Below are 27,467 nucleotides of genomic sequence, written 5' to 3'. Positions count from 1 at the left end.
TCTGTCGACGTACATCGTCGTGCGCTGGTCGGGAAGTGGTAAAAAAAAAAAAAAAAAAGTTAATTTAGTTTTTTTTTTTTAAGCCTGTAAAACATTGCACCAGCAATCAGTAGATCGCTGGTGCCATGCAGGGCTCCTGCAGACCTGTCAGTGTATCTGAATGCCTGTACAGGCAAGCAGATACACCGACAGGAAAAATAAATTTACTACTACTACAGCGCTCCAGTGTCATGATACTTCATCAAGAACTAGAAACACATCCGCAAAGGATGTTGGGACTTGTAGGTCATTCATACAGAGCTGTGAGCATGAATGATGCAGTTGTGTGGATGGAGCCCTGCACAGCCATACTGATTTAAAGAACTGACAGCTAGTACAGGGAACATCACCCTGTACTGCTGCGACAGGGAGAAAGGGGGAGGAGAGAAGCAGGCAGCAGCTGATACATTGGGAAAACGTTACGCAACACCTTAAAACAGGTGGAATATGTAACATATACACAAGGTAAACTTGTCCTTTAACAACTCTTGAAACAAGATACTGCTCACACATTGCTTTGAAAGTATATGTTAACCCAAAAAAAAAAAAAAAGATTAAAAAAATGGATCCTGCTCCTTTAAAGCATGTCAAATGACAGTGCTTGTGCTGTCATTGGGACCCCTGTAACACCTAGGAAACCTGGCTGATCCTGCCAGTTTCTCCCCTCCCCTCTGTCAAACTGACCCCAGTAATCATGGCTGCTGAACCCTGGCATCATGGTCAGTTTACGTGCCTCTGTCATCCGCAGCTCTGCTGTGTCTCTCTTAAAAAAACTGTACAAAGCCACCCCCCACTGTTCTTGATCTGACATAACACTGTGATTTGTCTTCTTTCAAGTCCTTAAAACTGTTCAATTACTGTATTTTCATTTTATATGTGCGCTATACCCAGACGTCTACTATGTCTTATTCTCTTTCACAAGTGAACATTTGCTACAAGCCTTAATCTTATTTAGGTAATATCCTATTGGGGATGTACATTTTTCTCTTTTAATACCTGTTCTTCACATGGACACGTTTTATTTCAATAAACATTGCTTCAGTAAAAAACAAAAAACAAAAAAAAAAAACACAACACTGTACAAAAGAAACATTCACACTAATCAATGGTATGAAGATTGGTTTTACTGTATATAAAAATATGGAAAAGTTATACATTCCCTTTAACGCAGACCAAGAAAAACACTGTAAACAGCTTAACACTGGTGAAAACATTAAATAGCATATAATTTAATACAGTAAATGAGAGGAATCTTGTTTCCATGTGATCTCCACAACACCACAAAATGATACCTGCGTCATTCACACGTTCTATAAAGGTCCAAACGGCAGATTTTTGTGGCTGGAATAACAAGTTATTGCAGGAATTTGTGGCCAGGAAGCCTGTAAAAAAACACAATGACATGCTGACAGGGGTGGAAGCTGTCCGCACATCCAGTGGTTACCCAAAGCTGAGGACGGACCTGCTGGACTAACATAATTCTATCTACACAAGCTTTGGAAAAATATTCAGATGGCCTACATGGAGTCCAAAATTAGATTGTTAAATTAACCACATTAGTGGTTCTAAAGGCTGGACATTTTTACCTTCATGCATTCTCTGCATGAAGGTAAAAAATGTCCCATTACACATCATTCCTTCACCCCACTTTCCTGAGCCCAATCTCACTCCAGAGCTGTGCCAGTCTGCAGCGGTTGTCTCCTCTCTCTCTGCCCACGGGAGGCAGCAGCAGGAGCCATTGGCTTCTGCTGCTGTCAATCAAATCCCAGGAGCAGAGAGTGGGGGTACTGAGCCTTGCTGCGTGTGTCAATAGATGCACACAGCCCAGCTCAGGAGAGCACTCACATGTGCACCCCCAAAAGGAAGAGGCTTCCCAAGGTGCCACACAAAGAAGAGGAATAGTCCAGGAGCGCCAGCAGGTGACCTCAAAAGAGCAGTTTAAGGGCTGCTCTGTGCAATACCACTGCACAGAGCAGGCAAGTATACCATGTTTATTATTTTAATTGAAAAAATAATAAGCTTAACAAATGCTTTAAGATCCCATTGCACATTTTTTTAAAGCCTTAACTTAAAGTGTTACTAAAAACCCACAACAGTAAAATCAGTCTGTATATGCAGTAAAGCATGCTTGTTATACTCACCATGAAGCCTAAGGGGTTACGTCTCTGCATGGTGTAAAAAGGCTGCCAAGTTGTTTATGCACAAATCCTCCCCTCCCCACACAAATCCAGATAAGACAGAGCCTTTGAAGTCAGGCTGCACATTTTGGTGAACATTGCTAGAGAGGTTTTTTTTTTTCTTTGGAGAATGTATGTGATCAGCACAGGGCCAATCAGCACTGTCCAGACAGAGGGTCAGGGGCCCTACAGCCTATATACTGCTGATGAGGGAAAAAAAAAAAAAAAAAAAAAAAAAGGAGGTATTTATCAGGTTTATATTTACTAAAATAATTGCATTTCCATGTTCTGTGTACTGTGGGGAAACCAGATAAAGTGAATGCCGGGGGTCTTGGCTTTAGTTACACTTTGAGCTCTAGCAGTACTTAAAGAAATATTTAATATGTTACAGTTTACCAATCTAGAAATATGGGTGCTTATTCATTTTTTCCAATGATTTTTGACCTGGTGATCTGGCCAGTACACACTCTATGTCTTATGGTGTCTCCACTCTAGATGGAGTAGTAATTGAAACACTATTGTTTGTCCCCATCTGTTAACTGCCACTTTTGCTGGACAGCTTGGTCAAATCAGCAGGTGAAAATAAAGGAATTACTTTTTTTATTTTTAAATATATAGCCATCACATCTAAGAAACTATTTTTTTGGGGGGGTTGGGTTATTAATACCACTTTAGAGGATTTGTTGAATCTATACTGCCTCTTACCCCTTATGATCGATAATCAAGAAGATACCTCTGCCATTTTCCACCAACTTTTGGGACTTACGACCCGCACACATTTATGAGTGATCAGTCCTTGATATAATGAAAGCATTAGGCACATTTCAGACAATAACCTTTATCTTCTAACCAGAAATGGACTGCTCTTCGAGTGCTAAGCTAGCTGAAAAAAGTAATCTAAACGCCAAACTTTCTGCATTAATCTCTGGCTAACATGGTAAAAGACCCCACTGCACCTCTAGAAGAAAGTCACCATATAAAGGTTTATTGTTGTGCATGGTGGCTGTTCCTCGGGCACTCAGTCAGCGTTGCATCAGGTGATTTATCACTGTTTACAGAAGGTCAGATGGCATATAAACAGTTAAAGACCGAGCTTTAAACTCACAAGCTATTCGGTAGCAAAGCAGGAAGATATTTAAAGCAGTCTAAGCACACCAAGCAGTATTGTTTTGCCCTTGGAAAGCAGGTGATTTACCAGATTACCATTCTTGAAATGGTTGCAGACCTAATGTCTAGCCAATTAGCTATTCTGAACTTTTAGAAATACTGACAGAATGGTGGAATTACCAATTTAACATACCCTATCTTCTGTGGAATACAAATCCAGCAGGATTTACCATATCTAATTTTCACACAGTGTCAGTTTTTCCATCCGAAACACAGTATAATGAAGATTAATGTGACAGGTTTACAGACTGGCAGAGCAACGCATTATACACCACACTCCTAACTCTGCCCATGAGTAAATGATTGGAGAAAACATTGCCAACAGGGCCCTCTCCTGACTGTAGGGGGTCAGTTTTAGTCCACAGTGACTAACAGCCCATTGTCTAGACCTACCGTGTTTGTATGCACAAAGGTAACCACAGGACTTTAAAGGGCCGTTTATCAATAGCAGAATTTATATAAATGGGAAGGATGTACAGTAAAAGCTCTATGACTGTATACAGCGAGATCAAGAAGCTCAGCCTCCTCCTACTGGCTCTACGCTTAAGGTACATATTTAATAATTTCACTACTTTACAATATGTACATCATATCTGTTCTAAAGAAATAAATGCTCTGTAAAAATCTGTGAAACACACTTTAACGTATGTTATGCCACGCCAAGCATCACTCATCACTTATGAGAACCAGAGTCTGCATCCAGAATTTAGTGATCACCATCCTTCCACTGCTGAGTTTAGTTATTGTCATTCCTCCACTGCTCAATCCATTTTGTGATCTGGTCCAGGTTGCTCTCCAGGTCTTCTGGTGTGTTACTGGGCAGCTGGTGAATGATTTCCGATCGGTATGACTCTGTCGCCTCTTCATAGATAGTCTGGAAGATCTCACACTGGATGTTGTCTTGAAGCTTTTTCGCCTTGTATCCCCTGTAACAAAAATATTAAACCAATGAACCAGAAATAGTTGACTACTAGAAAATAATGTACAAAAGTGGCACATCTACCTTCGTGTTCATCAACGCTGTCTGGGTGCAAGAAAAGACAAACTTAGGAAAGATGTATAGAGACATGCAGGAATCTGCATAATGCTGTCTAATGTTCAATGATTCTCTGGCAAGGTTCCTTTCCCCTGCAGTTACTGTCACATTTAAGATTCAGTGTGGATGTGCACAGACACGTTAATTTACAGAGCTCTATAAGGCCTCATTCCCACAAGGCAGATCCACTTCCACGGAGTCCACTGGCTCAGCGGGAGATCTCTCCGTTGATCTACGCTGAGCCGGTGGATGACAGGTCCTTCTCTCTGCTCACTGAGTGGGGAGGGGCTTGTCGAGCGCCGCTGGTTTCTATGGAGATCGGATGAAAACGGACATCATGTCAGTTTTCATCCAATCTCACCTGATACGATAGCGACGGATCCAGACGTAGGGCCATCCGTCTGCTTTTGGTGGATCGGATGTCAGCGGACATGTCACCGCTGGCATCCGTCACTTCATAGACCACCATGGAGCGCACGTTCAGATCCGCCATCAAAACTGACAGGTGGGCCTCAACGGTCCGACAGTGTGAAAGGGGCCTAAATAAATGAATTCATGTTCGTAGTCCAATGACACTTCCTCCAGCTCAGTACTGAAAGCTCATACACAAGTAGGAGCAAAGAGCTGGATGAAGTGTCTGGAGTAACCTGGCCTTGCACCCAAAATCCACCGATTTACAAGTGCAATGCTATGCAGAGTCCTGTGGAAAAACAAATGCATTCAGTTTTTTATTTATTTTTTTTATGAAAAGAGACCTTAGCCTATAAAATTCTGTAGTTTAACATATTCCTAAAGGTGAACTTAGCCTTTAAACCTCAAGAGTAGGGATGAGCCGAACACCCCCCGGTTCGGTTCGCACCAGAACTTTCGAACGGACACCGCGTTCGAAACGAACGTTAGAACCCCATTGAAGCCTATGGGACTCGAACGTTCGAAATGGAAAGTGCTAATTTTAACGGCTAATATGCAAGATACTATACTAAAAAGGGTTTGGGGACCTGACTCCTGCCTCAGGGGACATGGGTCAATGCAAAAAAAGGTTTTAAAAACGGCCGTTTTGGCGGGAGCACTAATTTTAATGACGATTAAAGTGAAAAAAAAAAAAGTGAAATATTCCTTTAAATATGGTGCCTGGGGGGTGTCTGTAGTATGCCTGTGAAGTGCCACGTGTTTCCCGTGTTTAGAACAGTCCCTGCACAAAATGACATTAAACGGAAATAACACCATTTAAAACTGCTTGCGGTTTTAATGTTATATCTGGTTCCTGCAATATGGTTGAAAATCATTCAGAAAAATGGCATGGGTAGCCCTCCCTGCCCATTACCAGCCTATTTGGGTCTTGTACGCATATTAAGGGGAACCCCGTACCCATATTGAAAAAAGGAAATGCGTGTGGCCCCCAGGCCCTATATACTCAGAACAGCAGTATACAGGCGGTGCAAACAAGACAGGGACTGTGTAGGTTTGTTGTGGTAAGTTGAATCTGTTTGTAATTTTCAACTGGTACATTTTTAAAGTGTAGCTCCAGTCAAAAAATACTATTTTTAAGCTTTTTGGAAAACATAGGGAAGGGTTATCAACCCTGTATAATTAGTTTTGTCGTCCATCTTTTTTCATCTCACTTGCTGCTGTCTGATGTTTGTAAGTTGGATGTTAGTAAGTAGGGGCCTGCCCTATATGCTCTGCAGAAATGGCGGAACAAGGTGTTGGTTTTGCCACAACATTGTAAGCCCTGAAAGTGACTCTTGGTGGGCGCTGGAGCGCCCTGCTGTGAACGATTATATCAAGAATTGTAATTACATGCCATTGTTGAACAGTGGTAGAAAAATTGACCTTTGGTGGTTGTGGTGCTGGTGCCACAACACTATAAGTCCTCACCGTTACTCTCGGTGGGCACAGGAAGGGGCCCTCCTGTGAAATATTATATCAAGAATTGTAATTACATGTCCCTGTTAAACAGGGGCAAAAAAATTGGGCCTTAGGCACTGGTGCCATCACACTGCAACCTCTGCCATATACTCTAGTTTTATTGCAGGAATTAGCCCTGCTGCAAAGCATTGCATCAAAAATTGTACTTAAACGCCCCTGTTAAACAGGGGCAGAAAAATTGGGCTGCTGGCATCACCCAGAACCAAAAATGTTCTTCCAACATATCAGCGGAGGAGGAAGAGGATAGACAATCAACATAACAGGACAGTCACTCAGCATCAGCATAGGCAGTCTTGAAGGGATGTGGTATTTCAAAAAAAATTATTCGGTTACATCAGCTTCAGGTGCTTGGTAGCTGTGGGTGATCCAAGACTGATTCATCTTGATGAAGGTCAGTCGATCAACTGATTCGGTGGACAGGCGCACCCTGTGATCGGTAACAAAGCCACCAGCAGCACTGAAGGTGCGTTCCGAAAGAACGCTGGATGCAGGACAGACCAGTAGCTCAATTGCATACTGTGCAAGCTCTGGCCAGTGATCTATCCTCAAGACCCAGTAAGCCAGAGGATTTTCAGTGGGAAAGGTGTCCAAGTCTGACCTTGCCCCTAGGTATTCCTGCACCATGTAAATTAGACGCTGGCGATGGGTGCTGGAACCAATCATACCTTGGGGCTGCGGACTAAAAAATTGTCTGAAAGCATCAGTCAGACGGCCACCTTCTCCACCGCTCCTTCTGACTGAAGCCTCAGCAACACGTTGTCCAGGACCAGGAGTTTGTGACCTCCCAGTCTCTGGGAACGCGTTGCACAGAGCTTTCTGCAAGGCCTCCCGGAGATGTGTCATCCTCTGCTCCCTCTGCGATGGCAAGATAAGGTCGGCAACCTTACCCTTGTACCGTGGATCAAGGAGAGTGGCCAGCCAGTAATGGTCCCTCTCCTTGAACCGAAGAATACGAGGATCCTTCCGCAGGCTTTGCAGGATCAGGGAGGCCATGCAGCGTAGGTTAGCTGAGGCATTCGGTCCGGAGTCCTCTGGGTCACTAAGGACAACATGATCCGCAGCTACCTCCTCCCAGCCACGTACAAGTCCACGTGTTTCTTGGGACTGTAAATCATCCCTATAAGACTGCTGCTGCTGATGCTGAGTGCCAGCCTCCACCTCCATGCTGACACAATCATCATCCTCCTCCTCTTCACCCTCTTCCTGTGTGATGGGTGGCACAGCAGGAACACTGTCTGGATAAAGGGGGCCTTGAGAGGCAAGGAAGTCCTCCTCTTCCTGCCTCTGTTCTGCCTCAAGTGCCCTGTCCATTATTCCACGCAGCGTATGCTCCAAGAGGTGGACAAGAGGTACAGTGTCACTGATGCATGCACTGTCACTGCTCACCATCCTTGTGGCCTCCTCAAATGGTGACAGGACAGTGCATGCATCCCTGATCATGCCCCACTGGCGTGGTGAGAAAAAAACCAAGCTCCCCTAACCCTGTCCTGGTGCCATAGTCGCACAGGTACTCATTGATGGCCCTCTGCTGCGTGTGCAGCCGCTGCAGCATGGCCAATGTTGAGTTCCATCTGGTGGGCATGTCACATATAAGGCGGTTCTTGGGCAGGTTCAACTCCTTTTGGAGCTCAGCCAGCCGAGCACAGGCATTAAATGATCGGCAGAAATGCACACAGACTTTCCTGGCCTGCTTCAGGACATCATGTAAGCCGGGGTACCTGCCCAAGAACCGCTGCACCACCAGGTTAAGGACGTGAGCTACACAGGGCACATGGGTCAGTTGTCCCTGTCGGAGGGCGGAGAGGAGGTTGGTGCCATTGTCGCAAACCACCATTCCTGGCTTAAGCTGGCGTGGCGTCAACCACCTCTCGGCCTGCCCCTGCAGAGCTGACAAAACATCCGCCCCAGTGTGGCTCCTGTCCCCCAAACAAACCAGCGCAAGCACGGCATGGCATCGTTTTGCCTGCGTACTTGCGTAGCCCCTGGAACGTCTACGGAGCACCGCTGGTTCTGAGGACAGAGCACTGGAAAAGGCCATGGAGGAAGAAGAAGAGGAGGGGGTGGAGGAGAGAAGTGTGTCACAACCAATAGTTGCATTTTGGAGGCATGGTGGCGGAACAACCTCCAACACTACTGCACCTTGTCCTGCATCCTTCCCAGCAGCCAGAAGAGTGACCCAATGGGCCGTGAAAGACAGGTAACGTCCCTGTCCATGCCTGCTGGACCATGAGTCAGCGGTAATATGCACCTTACCGCTGACCGCCCTGTCCAGCGAGGCAAGGACATTGCCTTCCACATGCCGGTAGAGAGCCGGAATCGCCTTCCGTGAGAAAAAGTGGCGTTTGGGGACCTGCCACTGAGGAACCGCACATTGTACAAACTCACGGAAGGGGGCCGAGTCTACCAACTGAAAAGGCAGCAGTTGAAGTGCTAGCAATTTAGCCAAGCTAGCATTCAACCGCTGGGCATGTGGATGGCTGGGAGTAAACTTCTTCCGCCGGTCCAGCAGCTGGGGCAGGGAAATTTGCCTGCTATAATCGGATGTGGATGTACCACTAGCAGAGTTCCCGGAAGCACTTGGCTGTGACACACCTAATTCTACACCTTCATTCCTCTCAGAGCAGGTTTCAGAGAGGACTGAAGGTCTAGTGGGGTTGGAGATGCCAGCTGATGAGGAGCAAGGAGAGGTCCGCTTTGTTCTTTGGTGTGGGTCTTTGAGGTACGCTTGCCAATGAGCTGCATGGCAGGTCAACATATGTCTGGTCAAGCATGTGGTGCCCAAGCGGCTGATGTTTTGGCCACGTGAGATACGCTTGAGACATATGTTGCAAATAGCAGCGGTGCGATCTGATGCACTCGTCTCAAAAAAGGCCCACACCAAAGAACTTTTAGAATAACGCGCAGAGGAAGCGCTCTGCGCAGGCAGAGCTCTGCGGTGTGATTCAGTTGGTGTGCTGCCCCTAAGCTGACCCCCGGAGGGCATCCTGCCTCGTTGGACATGTGCCTCCTCCTCCCAGGCACCCACGTGGAGTCAGTGCCCTCATCATCCCCTCCCTCTTCATCGCTGTAGCAAACCTGGCAGTATGCTGCAGCTTGTGGAACATGACTGCCAGATTGCTGTCCTTCTTGAGCATCCCCTCTCTCTGCGCTCACGCTACTGCCTTCCTCTAGCTGAGTGTCATCATCAGAGCCCACCAAACACTGGGCATCCTCCTGGAGCATGTACCCAACACTGTGCTCAAAGAGTTCAGGAGACTCCTCAGGAGGACGTGGTGGGTCTAGGGAAGGAGTCACTGATGATGACATTGAGAGGAGGGAAGACGATGTGTTGGCAGCTGCTTTGCTACTACCCTGAGACTGGGTGAGAGAGGATGAGGAGGATGAAGAGGGCTTGGTCATCCACTCTACCAAGTCGTTGGCATGTTGCGGTTCAACATGTCCAGCTGCAGAAAAGGACAAGCATGTCCCATGGCCACGTGCTGATGACAATGCACCGCGTCCACGACCAGCACTGTTGTCTCTAGACACAGAGCCTGCTTGCCCTCTTTTATCGGCTTGCGCCTGTCTGCCTCTCCTTGCTGGCCTTCCAGACATGGTAATGGCCTGAAGGGAGTTGGGTAAAACAGTAGTTGGGTAGTTTATATTGTGCTGGAGGCACACAACACCCACTAACTCCTGCAGATGCCTTTTTTATAGAACAGCAGAGATAAAGGGGTATATTCAGATGTATACTGTGCTGTGCTGGAAGCACACACAACTACCAATAACTCCTGCAGATGACAATTGGGCCCAAATAGAGAACAGCTATGTAGGTGGATTATAGCGGTATGTACTGGGTACAGAGCACGCAGACAGCACGCACTATCTCCTAACACTACTGACTGCAAGCTCTATTATTAAAGATGGACCACTAGCTATATAGGTGAGGTGAATATCACGGTGTATACTGCGTTCAGGGCACGCAGACAACCAGAAAACAGCAGAGATAAAGGGGTATATACAGATGTATACTGTGCTGTGCTGGAAGCACACACAACTTCCAATAACTCCTGCAGATGACAATTGGGCCCAAATAGAGAACAGCTATGTAGGTGGATTATAGCGGTATGTACTGGGTACAGAGCACGCACTATCTCCTAACACTACTGACGCAAGCTCTATTATTAAAGCTAGATCACTAGCTATATAGGTGAGGTGAATATAGTGGTGTATACTGCGGTCAGGGCACAGACAGTAACCACTACACAAGAGCAAGATAGGAAATCAGCCAAAAACGATTGGTGTGTAACTGTGTTGAAGGTACACAGAACACCCACTGCTTCAGATGCCAACACACTACACGAGGCCGCCGCAAAGGCGGCCTTATATAGTGTGGGGCGTGCACTACACAGCCTGAGCTATGATTGGCCACAGGCAGGATGCCCGTGGCCAATCATGGCTCTCCTCGCTGCTGGCGCTGCGATTGGCCAAGCATGCAGGGTCACAGTGCATGCTTGGCCAATCACGAGCCAGCAATGCACTGCGCCATCGCAGTGCATTGTGGGCCACACGAATTTTGCAGCGAACGGCCCAAACGTTCGGAATTCGGCGAACGCCCGAACGACCAATGTTCGAGTCGAACGTACGTTCGACTCGAACACGAAGCTCATCCCTACTCAAGAGTAAAGATATGATGAACACTACATCTGTAGTATCCATGAGCCAATAAAAACAGCCCTGTCTGTACACCCAATATGGAACAAAGCTATTTTTTTATTTCTGCTAGGGTCCCGTTTATTTGGAAAAAACATCATCATAGATAAGTACATATTTTATTCTCTAATTTACCATGTTTAAAAGAACACTAAAATGTATTATGCTGGCACAAAGCATTGCAAAGTCATTTAAAAACAAACTAAAGGGTTTATATTCTCAATTTTGTGCCCTTTTTAATGTGACACAAAAAAAAAAAAAAAAGTAAAATATTAACCACTACAATACAGGGCACTTTCACCCCCTTCCTTCCCAGCCCAATTTTCAGCTTTCAGCGCTCTAGCGCTTTCAGTGACAATTGCGCGGTCATGCTACACTGTACCCAAATGAAATTGTTATCATTTTGTTCGCACAAATAGAGCTTTATTTTGGTGTTATTTATTCACGACTCAGTTTTTTTTTTTGCGATATAAGCGCAAAAATAGCAGAAATTTGGAAAAAAAACAATATTTTCTTTTTTCTATTTGAAAAGAAATCCAATAAAATCAAATTTTGTCATAAATTTAAGCCAAATGTATTCTGCTACACGTTTTTGGTAAAAAAAATTCCGTTAAGTGTATAATAATTGGTTTGTGTGATCACGGACATATGTACGCAAATGATCATGTACATATGTGTGCAGGTGATCACGTACATATGTGTGCAGATAATCATTGGGACATGTGATTTTAGTGGGACATATGTGGGGGACATGTTTTTATTATTAGGGACATGTGTTTTTATTATTTGGGGACATGTGTGGGGACTGTGTGTTTACACTACACTGATGATCAGTGAGTAAAAAGCTGTAAAAAGCAGCCCATACTCACTGATCATCAGCCGGCTGCAGCGTTCTGCTCTCCTCTCCTCAGCGGTGACTTCTGTGTGAGGAGAGGAGAGCCGATTGCCTAGCAACCGGCTGTTTGTTTACATCACATGACGGCCATGATTGGACACGGCCGTCATGTGATCAGGAGGGCCAATCACAGAGCCCTCCTGCCGATCTGAGATGTGCTGTGTCCGGGTGACACGAGCACATAGGGATCGCGCCGCTGCGCGGGCACGCGCGCGATCCCGCTACTCCTGAAGGACGTTCCTGAACGTCCTATCAGGAGTAGACGGCTCCCACCCGGCCGTATATATGCATTGGCCGGGTGGGAAGTGGTTAATGATTAATCACTTGACCTCCGGAAGATTCATGATAGAGCTGCACGATTCTAGCTAAAATGGAAAAATCGCGATTTTTTTTGTTTAGAATAAAGATCACGATTCTTGCGGTGTATCATCTTTGACAACATACAAAATAAATTGGGCTAACTTTACGGTTTTCGTTTTTTTTTTGTTTGTTTTTTTATTGAAATGTATTTTTGTCCCAAAAATTTCTTTGAAAGACCGCTGCGCAAATACAGCGTTACATAAAATATTGCAACAATTATTTTATTCCCTAGGGCAGTGATGGCGAACCTTGGCACCCCTGATGTTTTGGAACTACATTTCCCATGATGCTTTGGCACTCTGCAGCATAGTGGAGCATCATGGGAAATGTAGTTCCAAAACATCTGGGGTGCCAAGGTTCGCCATCACTGCCCTAGGGTCTCTGCTACAAAAAAAAAAAAAAAAGGATATAAAATATTTGGGGGTTCCAAGTACAATTTTCTAGCAAAAAATACAGATTTTAACTTTGTAATGAACAAGCGTCAGAAAAAGGTTTGGTTAAACTGCCCTCATCTACACACCAAAGTTCATTCCTTTAATCTAAAAATAAAAAGTTACAATGCTTATAGTTATCTACTAGCACAGACAATGTTGTGAAAATCTTGGCAGACTCCCCATTTTTTTTTTCTTTTGACAGCTGAGTGAGCAGAGAACTCCCTACACTTGTTACATGAACAAATTGGGAAATTCTGCATAGAGATCGTGAGGGGTCGAGATCGCGTTTTTTTTTACGATTAATCATGCAGCTCTAGTTCATGACCAGGCAATTTTTTGCGATACGCCACTGCATTATTTTAACTGAAAATTGTGTGGTAGTGCGATGCTGTACCCAAACAATTTATGTGCCTTTTCCCCCAAAAATAGAGCTCTCTTTTGGTGGTAATTGATCACCTCTGCGGTTTTTATTTTTTGTGCTATAAACAAGAAAAAGGCCGACAATTGAGAAAAAAAAAAAACCTATATATTTTTTACTTTCTGCTATAAAACATTTATTTTACAACTATCAATTTAGGCCAAAACAGTAAAGTGCATAAAATTTAAATATAACGTAATGAAAATAAAATGAGTACAGTGCATTAAACAATATGCAATCAATAAGTCCATGCAATAGTGCGATACTGTGCAAATCCTGTAGACGTGTATTGTATCAGATCAAATCATCCAAAAAACTCCAATGGAAACAAGTCCATCCAGTGAAAAGTGCAGCTATATGTAAACAATCCACTCAGACAAAACTGTGCACTCTATCCAGCCAGTAAAAAAAATAAACATGCAGGTGTACAGTGGTGTGAAAAAGTGTTTGCCCCCTTCCTCATTTCCTGTTCCTTTGCATGTTTGTCACACTTAAGTGTTTCGGAACATCAAACCAATTTAAACAATAGTCAAGGACAACACAAGTAAACACAAAATGCAATTTGTAAATGAAGTTGTTTATTATTAAAGGTGAAAAAAAATCCAAACCATCATGGCCCTGTGTGAAAAAGTGATTGCCCCCCTTGTTAAAACATACTATAACTGTGGTTGTCCACACCTGAGTTCAATTTCTCTAGCCACACCCAGGCCTGATTATTGCCACACCTGTTCACAATCAAGGCATCACTTAAATAGGAGCTGCTTGACACAGTAAGGTCCACCAGAAGATCCTTAAAAGCTACACATCATGCCGAGACCCAAAGAAATTCAGGAACAATTGAGAAAGAAAGTAATTGAGATCTATCAGTCTGGAAAGGGTTATAAAGCCATTTCCAAAGCTTTGGGAATCCAGCGAACCACAGTGAGAGCCATTATCCACAAATGGCGAAGACATGGAACAGTGGTGAACCTTCCCAGGAGTGGCCGGCCGCCCAAAATTACCCCAAGAGCGCAGCGACGACTCATCCAAGAGGTCACAAAAGACCCCACAACAACGTCCAAGGAACTGCAGGCCTCACTTGCCTCAGTTAAGGTCAGCGTTCATGCCTCCACCATCAGGAAAAGACTGGGCAAAAATGGCCTGCATGGCAGAGTTCCAAGGAGAAAACCACTGCTGAGCAAAAAGAACATCAAAGCTCGTCTCAATTTCTCCACAATACATCTTGATGATCCCCAAGACTTTTGGGACAACATTCTGTGGACCGATGAGACAAAAGTGGAACTCTTTGGAAGGTGTGTGTCCAAGTATATCTGGCGTAGAAGGAACACTGCATTTCATAAAAAGAACATTATACCAACAGTAAAATATGGTGGTGGTAGTGTGATGGTCTGGGGCTGTTTTGCTGCTTCAGGACCTGGAAGACTTGCCGTGATAAAAGGAACTATGAATTCTGCTGTCTACCAAGAGATCCTGAAGGAGAATGTCCGACCATCTGTTCGTGTACTCAAGCTGAAACGAACTTGGGTTCTTCAGCAGGACAATGATCCTAAACACACCAGCAAGTCCACCACCGAATGGCTGAAGAAAAACAAAATGAAGACTTTGGAGTGGCCTAGCCAAAGTCCTGACCTGAATCCTATTGAGATGTTGTGGTATGACCTTAAAAAGGCCGTTCATGCTCGAAAACCCTCTAATGTAACTGAATTAGGACAATTCTGCAAAGATGAGTGGGCCAAAATTCCTCCAGGACGCTGTAAAAGCCTCATTGCACGTTATCACAAACGCTTGGTTGCAGTTGTTGCTGCTAAGGGTGGCCCAACCAGTTATTAGGTTTAGGGGGCAATCACTTTTTCACACAGGGCCATGATGGTTTGGATTTTTTTTCACCTTTAATAATAATAAACACCTTCATTTACAAATTGCATTTTGTGTTTACTTGTGTTGTCCTTGACTATTGTTTAAATTGGTTTGATGTTCTGAAACACTTAAGTGTGACAAACATGCAAAGGAACAGGAAATGAGGAAGGGGGCAAACACTTTTTCACACCACTGTAAATCAATCAGTGAAAAGTCGTTCCTTTAGACTTCAGTGCTACAAGTGCACCCACTGTTTCCCCCAGCCTCTCACCTCTAATAATGGTCCCTATGGACCAGGTCACGCTTGAGGAGTGATTACATGGGTATTCTTCCACCTCTTATAGATAAACCTCCGGATCCTTAATTAATCCTCCAATATCCACACACCGGTAAGTATAAATAAGGAGAAAGGGGGGGCTTCCAAAGAGTAGTAAAATCCAATCTCTTTATTATAAACAAATATATCCACTTACATTAAAATACAGTGTTAGCAGCAAACAGACAGCGGTGCTTCCGGTCTCGGCTGCAACTGATAGAAGACTGGATGACCACTAACTCCCTCAAACGCAACAAATCAAAAACAGAGCTTCTCATCATCCACGCAAACCATAAGTCCTGAACCAAGATCCCCTGGACACCCCCTACCATTTTTGGACAGACTGTCATCACAAAGACCAAAGGCAAAGAGTCTTGGGGTCATCTTTGACTCGCAAATGTCTATGAATGCCCAAATAGGAGCAGTAGTCAGTGGCTCTCACCATCTGCTCCGCCTGCTACGCAGACTAATCCCATTCATCCCAGAGAAGGACAAAGCAGTGGTAGTTGGAACAGTCATTAATTCACAGCTTGATTACGCAAACTCCCTTTACTTAGAATTACCCCGATATCAACTTGCGTGCTTACAACTTATCCAAAACACAGTGGCAAGGCTGATGACAGGGAAAAAACCCTGGGAATCAATCTCCCCTACCCTGAGGAGCCTACACTGGCTAACCGTAAAGAATCAGATCACATTCAAGACCCTCTGCCTCACCCACAAATGCATGCATGGAGACGCTCCTCAACACCTATTCGAGAAAATAAAACACTACACTCCCAACCGCAGTCTTCGATCATCTAACCAAAATCTCCTCCTCGTTCCCAAATCTCGGTACAAATCTAAGGGGGAACGGAGATTCGCTGTCCAAGGACCACGGCTATGGAACGCTTTACCAACCAACATCCGCTTGGAAGAAAACCTCCAGGTCTTCAGGAAAAAACTCAAGACCTTCTTCTAGAAGCTGGACAACAAAGCTGCGCACAGCGCCTTGACGCGATTCAGTTCGCTTTGATTGCTATACAAATTATTCATTCATTCATATAACTCAAAACATGCAACCTGTAGAATTTTTTAAACGCCGCCTATGGAGATTTTTAAAGGGTAAAAAAAGTTTGTCACCATTTTATGAGTGGGTGCAATTTTGAAGCGTGACAAGTTGTAAACACCATGTCCCCGTTCTGGCTAGCAACAAGCGACGCTGATCTCTGCTCCATGTGATTGGAGCGGAGATCAGTGTTCACTAAAACAAAGCCCAGCCCCCCACAGTTAGTAACACGCCCCTTGGACACGCTTAACCCCTACACTGCCATTTACATAGGAATCGCTGCATTTGTATAGCACCGATTGCTGTATAAATTACAATGGTCCCAAAAATGTCCGATGTGTCCGCCATAATGTCGCAGTCACAATAAATAAAAATCGCTGATCGCCGCCATTACTAGTAAAAAAATAAAAAATTATAATAATAAAAATGCCATAAAACTATCCCCTATTTTGTAAACGCTATAACTTTTGCGCAAACCAATCAATCGCTTATTGCAATTTCTTTTACCAAAAATATGTAGAATACGCATCGGCCTAAACTGAGGGAAAAAAAAAATGTTTTATATGTTTTTGGGTGATATTTATTTTACAAAAAGTAAAAAAAATTATGCGTTTTTTTCAAAATTGACCACACAATTGTCAGTTAAAAGCGACACAGTGCCGAATTGCAAAAAGTGGTCTGGTCTTAAGCCAGCAAAATGGTACGGTCTAAAAGTGGTTAAGTGGTTAAATGCAGATGAACGAGCAGAGTAGATACAAAAATAACAATGTTACTTTGCATCTCTTTTTCTATTCAGAAAACTAAGCAAGTCAGCTTTTTTTTTAAAGAGCTGGGAATTGTTGGCAAGTGGGGGTGGGGTGGGGGCATCAGCTGGACAGAAGGACTAGACATGCTACAAAAGTCCTGATGATGTCTTTTTGGGTGTGTATAGCATTTCTAGTGTCCTCAACTAGTAAATGAGCAGTTTCTGGATTGTTACCTGCTTTCCAGCCTTTCATACAACAAGGAATTGTCTGTTCTCAGCACAAACACAATGTGGAACCATCTCTCCGGGAAAAAGTCACAACCGTGATAGTCTACAATGACTCCACCTTCACTCATTTTATCCTCCAGCTCATCAATCACCTGGAAAGAAACAGAAGATGAAAAACATAAAAATAGGAAATAAAAAATAGTCCAGGCAGGTAATAAAAAAAAAAAAAAAAAAAAAAAAAAAAAATTCCTCCTCATTGTACATAAGGAGTGTGGAGCACATCCAGCCTCTGCCTTGCTTATGGGACCCCCCCTCCTGGTATACTCCAATTGTTGGCTATGAATAATCAGAGCTGCCACTGCTCTAGCTGTCAAAAAAAAAGCAGTTTGAGTCAGTGTTTATAAACACTGCTTGGACAATTATTATACAGAGATACAATATAGCATATAGTTACACTTGTTATGTTATATTAGTTACAGCTGCTGGTCAGGGATCTGGGTGCATCCTGACATTAAAGAGTCAAGATGTCTCAAGAGCCTGGTCAGCTGAGTGCCATCTGCAGATATTCGCCCCATTGGCTGAAAACAGGTCACATGCAAATAAATTGCCAAAAAAGATTTGGCCCTACTTCTTTTAACTACTTAGTGTCCTTCTCTCTTCAACTGTTATTTTCCTGCTTACTTTTTTCTTTGTTTCCATTTAATAAGCTATTAATAATTTAAATTTTTATTTTTTTTATATTGTCACATTTATCATATATTTACACATTTCCCCATGTAAAAAAAAGTGAGAAAAATAAAAAATTTAATTTCATTTGTAAATAACTGCAATGCATTTTATAAGAATCATAATTTTAGTCATTATAAACAGACAAGTTACAAAATAAAAATATGCATGAGGGATGGGGGCGCTTTCGATTTTTTTTTTTTTTTAATTCCTTTTTATTTTATTTTTACACTGCACCTTTATTATTTTTTTATCACTTTTAATCCCATTAAAAGGAATGTAAACATCCCTTGTAATAAAAAGCGATACAGTGCTTAATGAGCCGCTGGGATCGCCTTCATAAAAAAAAGGCAATCACTGGATGCAAAAAAGCTGAACCCCAGGGAGATGCAAGAGGACACACATTAGAGCAGCAACTCTTTGTTCACTTATACATCATTCAATGTAGGTTTTAAATGCAATAAGTTTACAGCAAATGCCTACATTTAACTTATTAGATTCTTGAATTTCCTGTGCAGTAGAGCTTAGACAGAGAAGGAAAAGAAGCACAAGAAATTAATTATTTGTGCTGCTGTGCTAATTTTCCATGCTGATAGGAAAGTAGAGTGATTCCCCGTTCACTGTTCAATCATTAGATTAGAGGAGAGACAAGACTTGCGTTACAAAGTAGAACTATAGGCACGCACCCCCCCCCCCCCCCATTGGATAGAGCAAGGGAGGGTTATAACCCTCCAGATTTTTCTTCACCATCTGTGTCCCATCTGTGTCCCACTGCAGAGATTTACCTTTACTCCCTGTCCCATAGACAAACAGGAAGTTAGAGGAAATCCATGCAAATTAGGGAATGCTTTGGGGACCCCCAGGTCACCAGAACTAGTGTCCCCATTGGAAGATTTCCCCTCTATTACTTTTCTGGGGACAACCCAAAATTTGGAGTTTTCTTTTACTCTCAGTGATAACGATAAACAGGACAAATAGGGAGGGTGAATCTTCCTAACTACTTGCTGAACGCCTTCTGCATATATACTGTGGCAAGGCGGCTCGGCTGCGCAAACTGAGGTACCTGTGCATGTGGTATTGTGGGTACGTGACCACCGCAGAAGCGCTCCAACGGACTCCATGTCCACCGGCCACCCACGATCGCGATACAGAGAGGCAGAATGAGGATCCTATGTAAAACAAGGCATATCCCGCTCTGACAGGGGACAACTGAGATCTGCTGTTCCTAGTGATCAGGAACAGCGATCTCCGTTGTCTCAGCAAGCACAATCCCCACACAGAACACACCCAGGGAAAACACTTAACCCCTTGAATGCCCCCCTAGTGTTAACCCCCTCCGTGCCAGTGTCATTTATACAGTGATCAGTGCATTTTTTTAGCACTGATCACTGTAATAATGTCACTGGTCCCCAAAAAGTGCTACAAAATAAATAATCGCTGCCATTACTAGTAAAAACAAAAATTAAAAATAAAGAGTCAATAAACCTATCCCCTATTTTGTAGACGCTATAACTTATGCGCAAACTAATCAATGTACGCGTATTGTGATTTATTTATTTTTGAACAAAAATATGTAGCAGAATACATATTGACTAAACGATGAAGACTTTTTTTTTTTTGGATATGCATTATAGCAGAAAAAAAAATAAAAATTTTGTTTATAGTGCAAAAAGTAAAAAACTGCAGAGGTGATCAAATACCACCAAAAGAAAGGACATCAATCTTGTTTGGGTACAGAGTCGGACGACCGCGCAATTGTCAGTTAAAGCAATGCAGTGCCGTATCGCATAAAATGGCATGGTCTGAAGTATTTAATGGTGACACAGAAAGCAATAAAAAATGAAAAGTGTTCCAATCCCTTTCCACTGTATCCAAAAAAAAAAAAAAAAAAATTGCCTTTAGTTTTACTTTGAATCTAAACTCTGGGCAAAAAATAAAAGTTATTTTCTCTTGCAGTGAGGTTGTGCCTGCATGGTCCCTGCAGCTACTGCATCTCCATGCTCTAGCGGTTTTCAGTGGTGGACCGTTACTGATGTCATTAAGCCCATAGCAGGTTTCACAGACCTACTCTGGATCTAATGATGCCAGGAACAGTCCATCACTGGATCATAGGTGAGCAGTGTTAACTGGTGGAGATAAAGATCAGATGAATATAAGGCTTTCTCCTCTTCCCTGGACAAGACAAGCACTTAACCCTTTCACAGTGGGGCTGTGCCAAAAAAAAAAAAAAAAAACGTTTTTTTCCCCTGGATTTGGACCTTCTTAACTTTATTAGAAAATCTCTCCGTCCATCCGCGCCACTCATCGGGTGACATCAGAGACGAGTGACACAGGACGCGGACGGCAGCCATCTCGATGGTTAGAAGCGCTGGTCGCTTCATAATGTTTGCTTGAAATATAATAAATGCAAGTCTATTTTATTACTTTTTTTCCAAATAAATATCCTTTATAAGAAGTCTGCACAATAAGCGTTCCTCTTCTGTTTTTTACATTCATATGATTATCGATAGGGTTGCACCGATACCGAGTATTTGCCCAAGTACTTGTACGCAGGGAAATGCTCCCGATGCTTCCCCCGATACCTTGAATTCCCGGAAGTCAGTGGGCGGAGTGCAGGTCCTGGCACAGTGAGCCCTTGCAGTGCAGAGGAGGAAGGCAAGCCCGGGGGCAGGGGTGTGGGTCGCAGCCTTGTGCATCCATCACCAGCATCAGTGACCGGGCCGTCAGAATCATTAACGGGAGTTAACGATTCTCCGTCGGTGCTGTACACGGCAACAACCATCTTGGTACACACTGAACTTGGCCTCAGTAGCCTGCAGTCACAAGGCGGCAGCGGACATCTTGTTAAACCCAGCCCATTTAGTTCACTAATTATATGGGCTGGGTGTAACAAGATGGCCGCTGCTGCATTCTAACTAGGCTTACTGAGGCAGAGTGCATCAAGATGGGCTCTTGTATAGTTAGTCACTGAGAGGAAGGGCTCCTAGGATTTTCCATTTATGGTCCAATGTGAGGGGGATCTCTTGGGATAGCCTGTAAAGTGGACTGTTTTTGAATTTGGATTGATCGAGTATCTTCATCAATTGAATACATATAATGTGTATGGCCCATACACCGATGGTAAGGGTCAGTTAGTTTGGGTGAAGGTGATGGGCTTCTTACCTTATTCATTCCCAATCCCCACGGTGGATTCTGCTAATAGAAGTTTCTTCTCCTTGGTGGCTATTATCCTGATTGGTTCCACTTTCTTCATAGATGGACTTTCATTATTAAATTTATATTGGTTTCTTTTTATTATTTAATGTTACTGAGCGCTACATCTTTTTCCATATTTTTTTTATTGTATCCAACAATTTAGTGTCAGCTGCTATTCATTAAATTTTTTTTTTTTTTTGTATCTAGCGCAACAAACTCACTATTTTATATATCTGTTATATAGCTCAGAATTTACACACACAAATTTTACCTCGGTTTATGATTTTTATTATCATCCTTAGAACAGATTTCCCAGATTTGTGATAGGTTCACGCTGGAAGTATTATAGTACTGACCATCAGCTGTCATTCTTTGAAAAGATAACCACATATATGAATAAATAAAACAACTAGAACATAGAACTTACTCTGTCTTCATCAAGAATAGGACAGTCGTATTCTTCATCATAACCTTCATACAAATTGCCTATGACAAAAACAAACATTACTATCACAGTTTTCATGTCACTGCTCCTTAATTTTGCAATAGAAATCTTACTTACAAATTACATAACACCCCAAGTCCATAAACCCTAAGCAGCTTATGTGTTTTTTTTTTATTTTTAAAAAAGGCTCTGATCACATCTAGTGCCCCATTTTCTGCACAATTGTATGTGTTTTGGATCAGAACCCTTTACTTGAATGGGCTGTCCCCCGTTTCAAAAACGTGCCGACATAGCTTCTGTACCGCTTTTGGAGGCGACTTTGGTGTGTTTTTAAACCGCACATTTTCTGGTTGACAAAATGTCTGCTTACTTAGGGAGTTTGGGGTGCCATTAAAAACAAATGACACACAAATGTGCATTGCGTGTTTCTGGAGCATTTCAGAAATGCGCATTTCCAATATACTCAGGTGTAAATTAGGCCCCATTTTATTACAAACAGTATTAAACCACACCACAGGGGCTCAATATAATGTCCACAAATATTACAATCTCTGGACTGGTGGGTAGTAGCTCATATTATATATGATTGTAATGTCTCCGAATATAAAGCTGATTTCTGGTTTCAATCTACCGTATATACTCGAGTATAAGCCGAGATTTTCAGCCTCTTTTTTGAGGCTGAAAGTGCCCCCCTCGGCTTATACTCGAGTCATCGCTGTCTGCCTGCTCGATCAGCGTATCGAGCAGACAGACAGCGGCCATTCTAACATTCAAACGCCGCGCCTCCGCCTTCGCCTGTGATAGGCGGAACACTGAATTTCCCAGCAGCCTGTGTTCCGCCTATCACGGGCATCGTCTCATCCTCGTACTACGGACGAGGATGAGACGATGCCCGTGATAGGCGGAACACAGGCTGCTGGGAAATTGAGTGTTCCGCCTATCACGGACATCCGATAGGCGGAACAGCAGTCAGTGGGAAATTGAGTGTTCCGCCTATCACCGACGGAGGCGCGGCTTTTGAATCCTAGAATGGCCGCCGAAGGACGGAGGCTCGGCTCGGGACGGGACGGGCCGGGACGCAGGCTGGACGGGACGCAGGCTGGACGGGACGCAGGCTGGACGGGACGCAGGCTGGACGGACACAGGCAGGCTGCACGGACACAGGCAGGCTGCACGGACACACACACACACACACACGGATGCATGGACACACACACACACGGATGCATGGACACACACACACACACACACACATGCATGGACACACACACACACACACACGGATGCATGGACACACACACAGGGATGGATGGACCCACAGGGATGGACGGACACACAGGGATGGACAGGCATGTCTCACCCTCGGCTTATACACGAGTCAATAATTTTTTCCAGTTTTTTGGGGGTAAATTGGGGGCCTCGGCTTATATTCGGGTCGGCCCATACTCGAGTATATACGGTAAATAATTCCTTTGGGTCAAGCTGGCCCAAATTGGCTATTTCCCTCACTAACATGTGTGGCCACTGGGTGTGCTGTATAAACTGTATGTAGGTGAGGCTACATATAGCATACAATAGAGCTGTGCATCCTCACTGGTCACACAATTCTATTAGATTACTATTATCATATCAACGATTCGATATCACGATTACTCCCCATGGTTTTCATCAAAAACAAACCAGTGCAGCCTCACTGTGCACATCAAATAAGGCTGTGCCAACCATCAATTGGCCCCACTGTGCCCCATCAATGCAGTCACTAGTGCCTGGATCATACAAAGCACGCATCTCCCGCTGTGTCACGGAGCTTTGATTTGAATATACGGGGCGCGCCCGTCCTCGTCCTCCAGAGGCCGCTGTAAAAGTCCCGCCTCCTAAACTGGGTACTGTGATAGATGGAACACTGATCCAATTTCCTAGCATTGTATCAGTTATCCGTCTATCACAGGACCCGGTCTAGGAGGCGGGACTCTGTTACAGCAGCCACTAGAGGAGGAGGAGGACAGGCACGCTGGATTACTCGGATCAAAGCTCCATGACAGCAGGAGATGCCCGCTGTGTATGATCCATCCAGGCACTGTTAAGCAACTGCCCTGGGCATTTCAGATGCAAGTTCAGTGAGCTAAAGTCTGAAAAAAAAAAAGGAGGGAGGGAGGGGAGGACTGAGGCGCTCCAGGATGAAGTCATCAGTGCAATCGCAATTCAGCCGTTCTCCACTTTGATGCAGAATCGTTTAAGGCTGAATCACGATGCATCGATTAAAATGATTATTAACACCCCTAGTATACAGCACTGTGTTCTGGGTGTGAGACGAGACCTTCCTGTCTCATACCCAAAACATAACAGCATCAGTCTGCCTGCTCAACTCTCAAACATTCATAGGTAGCTTTGTATTCTAGAAGTGAATACAAAGCTTCCCTTGAGTCAGAAAGGTGGTCTGATGATGTCACAATATCTGACTCCGCTAACGAGATACATTTTTGTATTTGCACATTAGTGAGGGAAATAGTTCATGTGGACCAGCTTAGCCCAAAAAAAACTATTTAAAATGAAACTAAAGCTATAAACCAGCTTCAAGTCAAGCTGAATTTAGGAGTACAATTATATGCGATCTGTAATAAAAAAAAAATAAAGAATTTTTCTAAAATGTATTAATGTAGTATGTGAAAAGTCCCTGTCTGGATTCCTAGTTGTATTCTTATTGAAACGAGGGATGTTTTGCAATGACCAGAGTGCTGGTCCAGATACACACACATGCAGGGAATCCAGGAAGTTGTGAAAAGCGATGGCCAGTAAATAGGCAGAACTCACAGCATGAAAGGAGATCAATTAAGCTTATATATTAGAATATTAAAGTTATAAAATAAAAATAAAATGTAATGACTGTAGAAATTCTTTAAGTTTCATATGACACAGCAGCTGAGGTGTTTCCAGCTCCTCTCCCTCACCACTCACTAAGAGCTATGAAAATGTAGAATAGACTTATGAATGAAGTCTAGCCAACTTTGCAGACTGTAAAAAATAAAATAAAAAGTCTGGAAGTGTTTTTTAAAATCAAAAGTATAACTACTAATATTTATAAGATATAACACCGTATAGCAGCATCTCTGAACCTTTACAGCAGAGAAACCACTGAACTTCATGCATGAGAAAGGAAACCCCCCCCCCCCCCCCCAACTCATAATTATCCATGGCACCTTAGTACGATCAATATGTTGAAATAGAAGAATAGATAAAATAAATTAGCATAAGTAAATAGGATAAAAAGGAACAGTCCCTTAAAGATGAAATAAAACCAGCTTTCTAGTGATATTCAAAGTGGGTATAAAGGGGGTTTTTAGAACTTGAAATGAGCCCATGACATTCTATATTCATATGCCTCCAGCCTCTGAAAAAGTAAAAGGAAAAAGGTTTTGGATTTTAAATGAAGCACGTGATCATCCATTTACAGGGGAGGGGAAAAAAAAAGTCCCATCCGCCCAGTGCCACCTGTTGTCAGTGCCATTTGTCCCCAGTGCCACGTATTAGTGCCATCTGTCATCAGTGCCACGTATTAGTGCCATCTGTCATTAGTGCCACGTATTAGTGCCATCTGTCATCAGTGCCACGTATTAGTGTCATCAGTGCCACGTATTAGTGTCATCAGTGCCACGTATTAGTGTCATCAGTGCCACGTATTAGTGTCATATGTCATCAGTGCCACGTGTAATTGTCCTGGTGCTCCAGGGCCTTCAAAAGTGTAATAGGTAGTCAACAAGTTAGATGTGTAATTTATGCTCCTAGAACACGTGACGGCGCTCCCTGCATGTTGGGCCTCTCTCTGTGGTCAGGCTGTGAAAAAGTCCCACACATGTGATATTGTAATAGTCAGGAGGAGTAGCAGAATTTTTTTGGGGTTGTAATTTGTGGTATACACATGCCACGTGAGAGAAATAACCTATTACAATGACAATTTTGTGGGGAAAAAAATAAATAAAAAATCTTAAATTTTGCAAAGAATTGTGGGAATAAATGACACCATCAAAAAGCTCACCATGCCTCTTACTAAATACCTTGGAATGTCTACTTTCCAAAAAGGGGTCATTTGGGGGGGTATTTGTACTTTCCTGGCTTGTTTGGGTCACAAGAAGTGAGATAGGCCACCAGTACATCAGATGTGATCAATTTTGTGCGATTCGCACCACAGCTTGTAGACTAACTTTCACAAAGACCAAATAATATCCACTAATTTGGGTTATTTTTACCAAAGATATGTAGCAGGATAAATAGTGGCCAAAATTTATGACGAAAAATGTATAATTTGCATAATTTTTTGTCACAGAAACAAAGAAATATGCGTTAGTTTTTTTTCAAAATGTTCGGTCTTTTTTCATTTATAACGCAAAAAATAAAAACCCCAGAGGTGATCAAATACCACCAAAAGAAAGCTCTATTTGTGGGGAAAGAAAAAGGACAAAAAATTCATTTGGTTACAGTGTTGCATGACTGAGTAATTGTGATTCAAAGTGCGAGAGCACCGAAAGCTGAAAATTGGTCTGGGCAGGAAGGGTGTTTAAGTGCCCAGTAAGCAAGTGGTTAAAAAAACTGAAGGACAGATGTCGCAAGTGTGTTGACTTCCTGGGGAGATATGTAGAATAGTGTGGCAGTTACAATTTCCTAACTCAATTTTTTCTGGGTAAGGTTCAATACTTATCAGCACCCCCTCGTAACATACAGCTCTACATATTCACGTCTCCACCTGTATGCAAATAAATGAAATATATTTCAGATGTTCTATTGCTTAAGGTTTTTTTGTTGCTCAAATGGGACCATTCACTGCCATTTATGACAGACTGGTGGATAGTTATATAGGAGACTAAGGTCATTTATTTTTTTTATCCAGTGATCACATGCATTAGACACAGCAAGTAAACAGGTGCACTTTAAATGTAGCTGCTTGGTGCATTCAGAAAAGAAAACAAATGGAATCTGCAAGTTCTTACCTTCTTTAGCCAAATCTCCCACATTTACATATGCCAGACCACATCTCTCTGCCAGCTCTTTGCCAAGGGTTGTCTTCCCAACACCAGGGGTCCCTGCAAATGAATCACCATTAGCAATAGAAATGTCACACAAATGCCTGCAGGCAGAGGATGGATAGCATATCAAATATGGATCACAACGTTGTATTTGGGATAGTGATGTGTTTCCTGTTGGTATGCTCTTGTGGAGGTACATTATTATTATTATATCACCTGGCAATCATGTATATTAGCAGTATGTCAGGTTTATGGTGGTGTATGAACTGGGGGTATTACTAAACATTCATTGGAATGCTGTGCTCAGTAAAGATTCTGAATGTCTATTTGTGGGGTGTAATTATGTATTCTGGGAGCAGAACGCCGGAAACCAACAAGGTATCAATGTAACACTTAGGTGCAGTTTATTAGTTATTTGCCATGATGGCTTTTAGGGTACAGCGTCATATGAGCAAGATGCTGGCAAAACATTGTTGTAGACGGGGGTCAATTGTGGGCAGGGTGTTGGGGGCGTCAGCGGTCACCTGTGGGCAGAGTTTTGGGGGTGTCAGTGGTCACCTGTGGGCAGGGTATCGGGGTACAGGGTGTATCACTGACCGGTCAGCAGCACGTTGGGGCTCTTCATGGTATTTCCTCTCTGATCTCCCCGGACACGTGTTGTTCCCTGTCGCTCTCTGCACAATCACGAGGAGGGGGGGAGGAGCGGAGACGTGACCTCACTTTCCATAACCAATCGTATTAC

The 27,467-nt window shown here is 43.3% G+C and overlaps 1 protein-coding gene across 1 annotated transcript; it reads right to left on the bottom strand.

The window, feature by feature from the left end:
* Positions 1 to 1,145: 1,145 nt before the first annotated feature.
* On the bottom strand, positions 1,146 to 27,459 carry AK6 (adenylate kinase 6). Its single transcript, XM_077462473.1, has 5 exons — positions 27,323 to 27,459; positions 26,690 to 26,782; positions 21,690 to 21,748; positions 17,348 to 17,493; positions 1,146 to 4,309 (listed from the first exon to the last, which is right to left on the bottom strand). Exons 1-5 carry the CDS (start codon positions 27,348 to 27,350, stop codon positions 4,120 to 4,122), a joined length of 516 nt encoding a protein of 171 aa, XP_077318599.1. The 5' UTR covers positions 27,351 to 27,459; the 3' UTR covers positions 1,146 to 4,119.
* Positions 27,460 to 27,467: the final 8 nt, after the last annotated feature.

Source organism: Lithobates pipiens, unplaced genomic scaffold (assembly GCF_037356315.1).
Source record: "Lithobates pipiens isolate NorthernLeopardFrog02 unplaced genomic scaffold, aLitPip1_a1.2 Scaffold_3, whole genome shotgun sequence".
Taxonomy (NCBI): Eukaryota; Metazoa; Chordata; class Amphibia; order Anura; family Ranidae; genus Lithobates; species Lithobates pipiens.
Note: the sequence above shows the minus strand (reverse complement) of the source record. Positions and strands in the feature narration are given on the sequence as shown.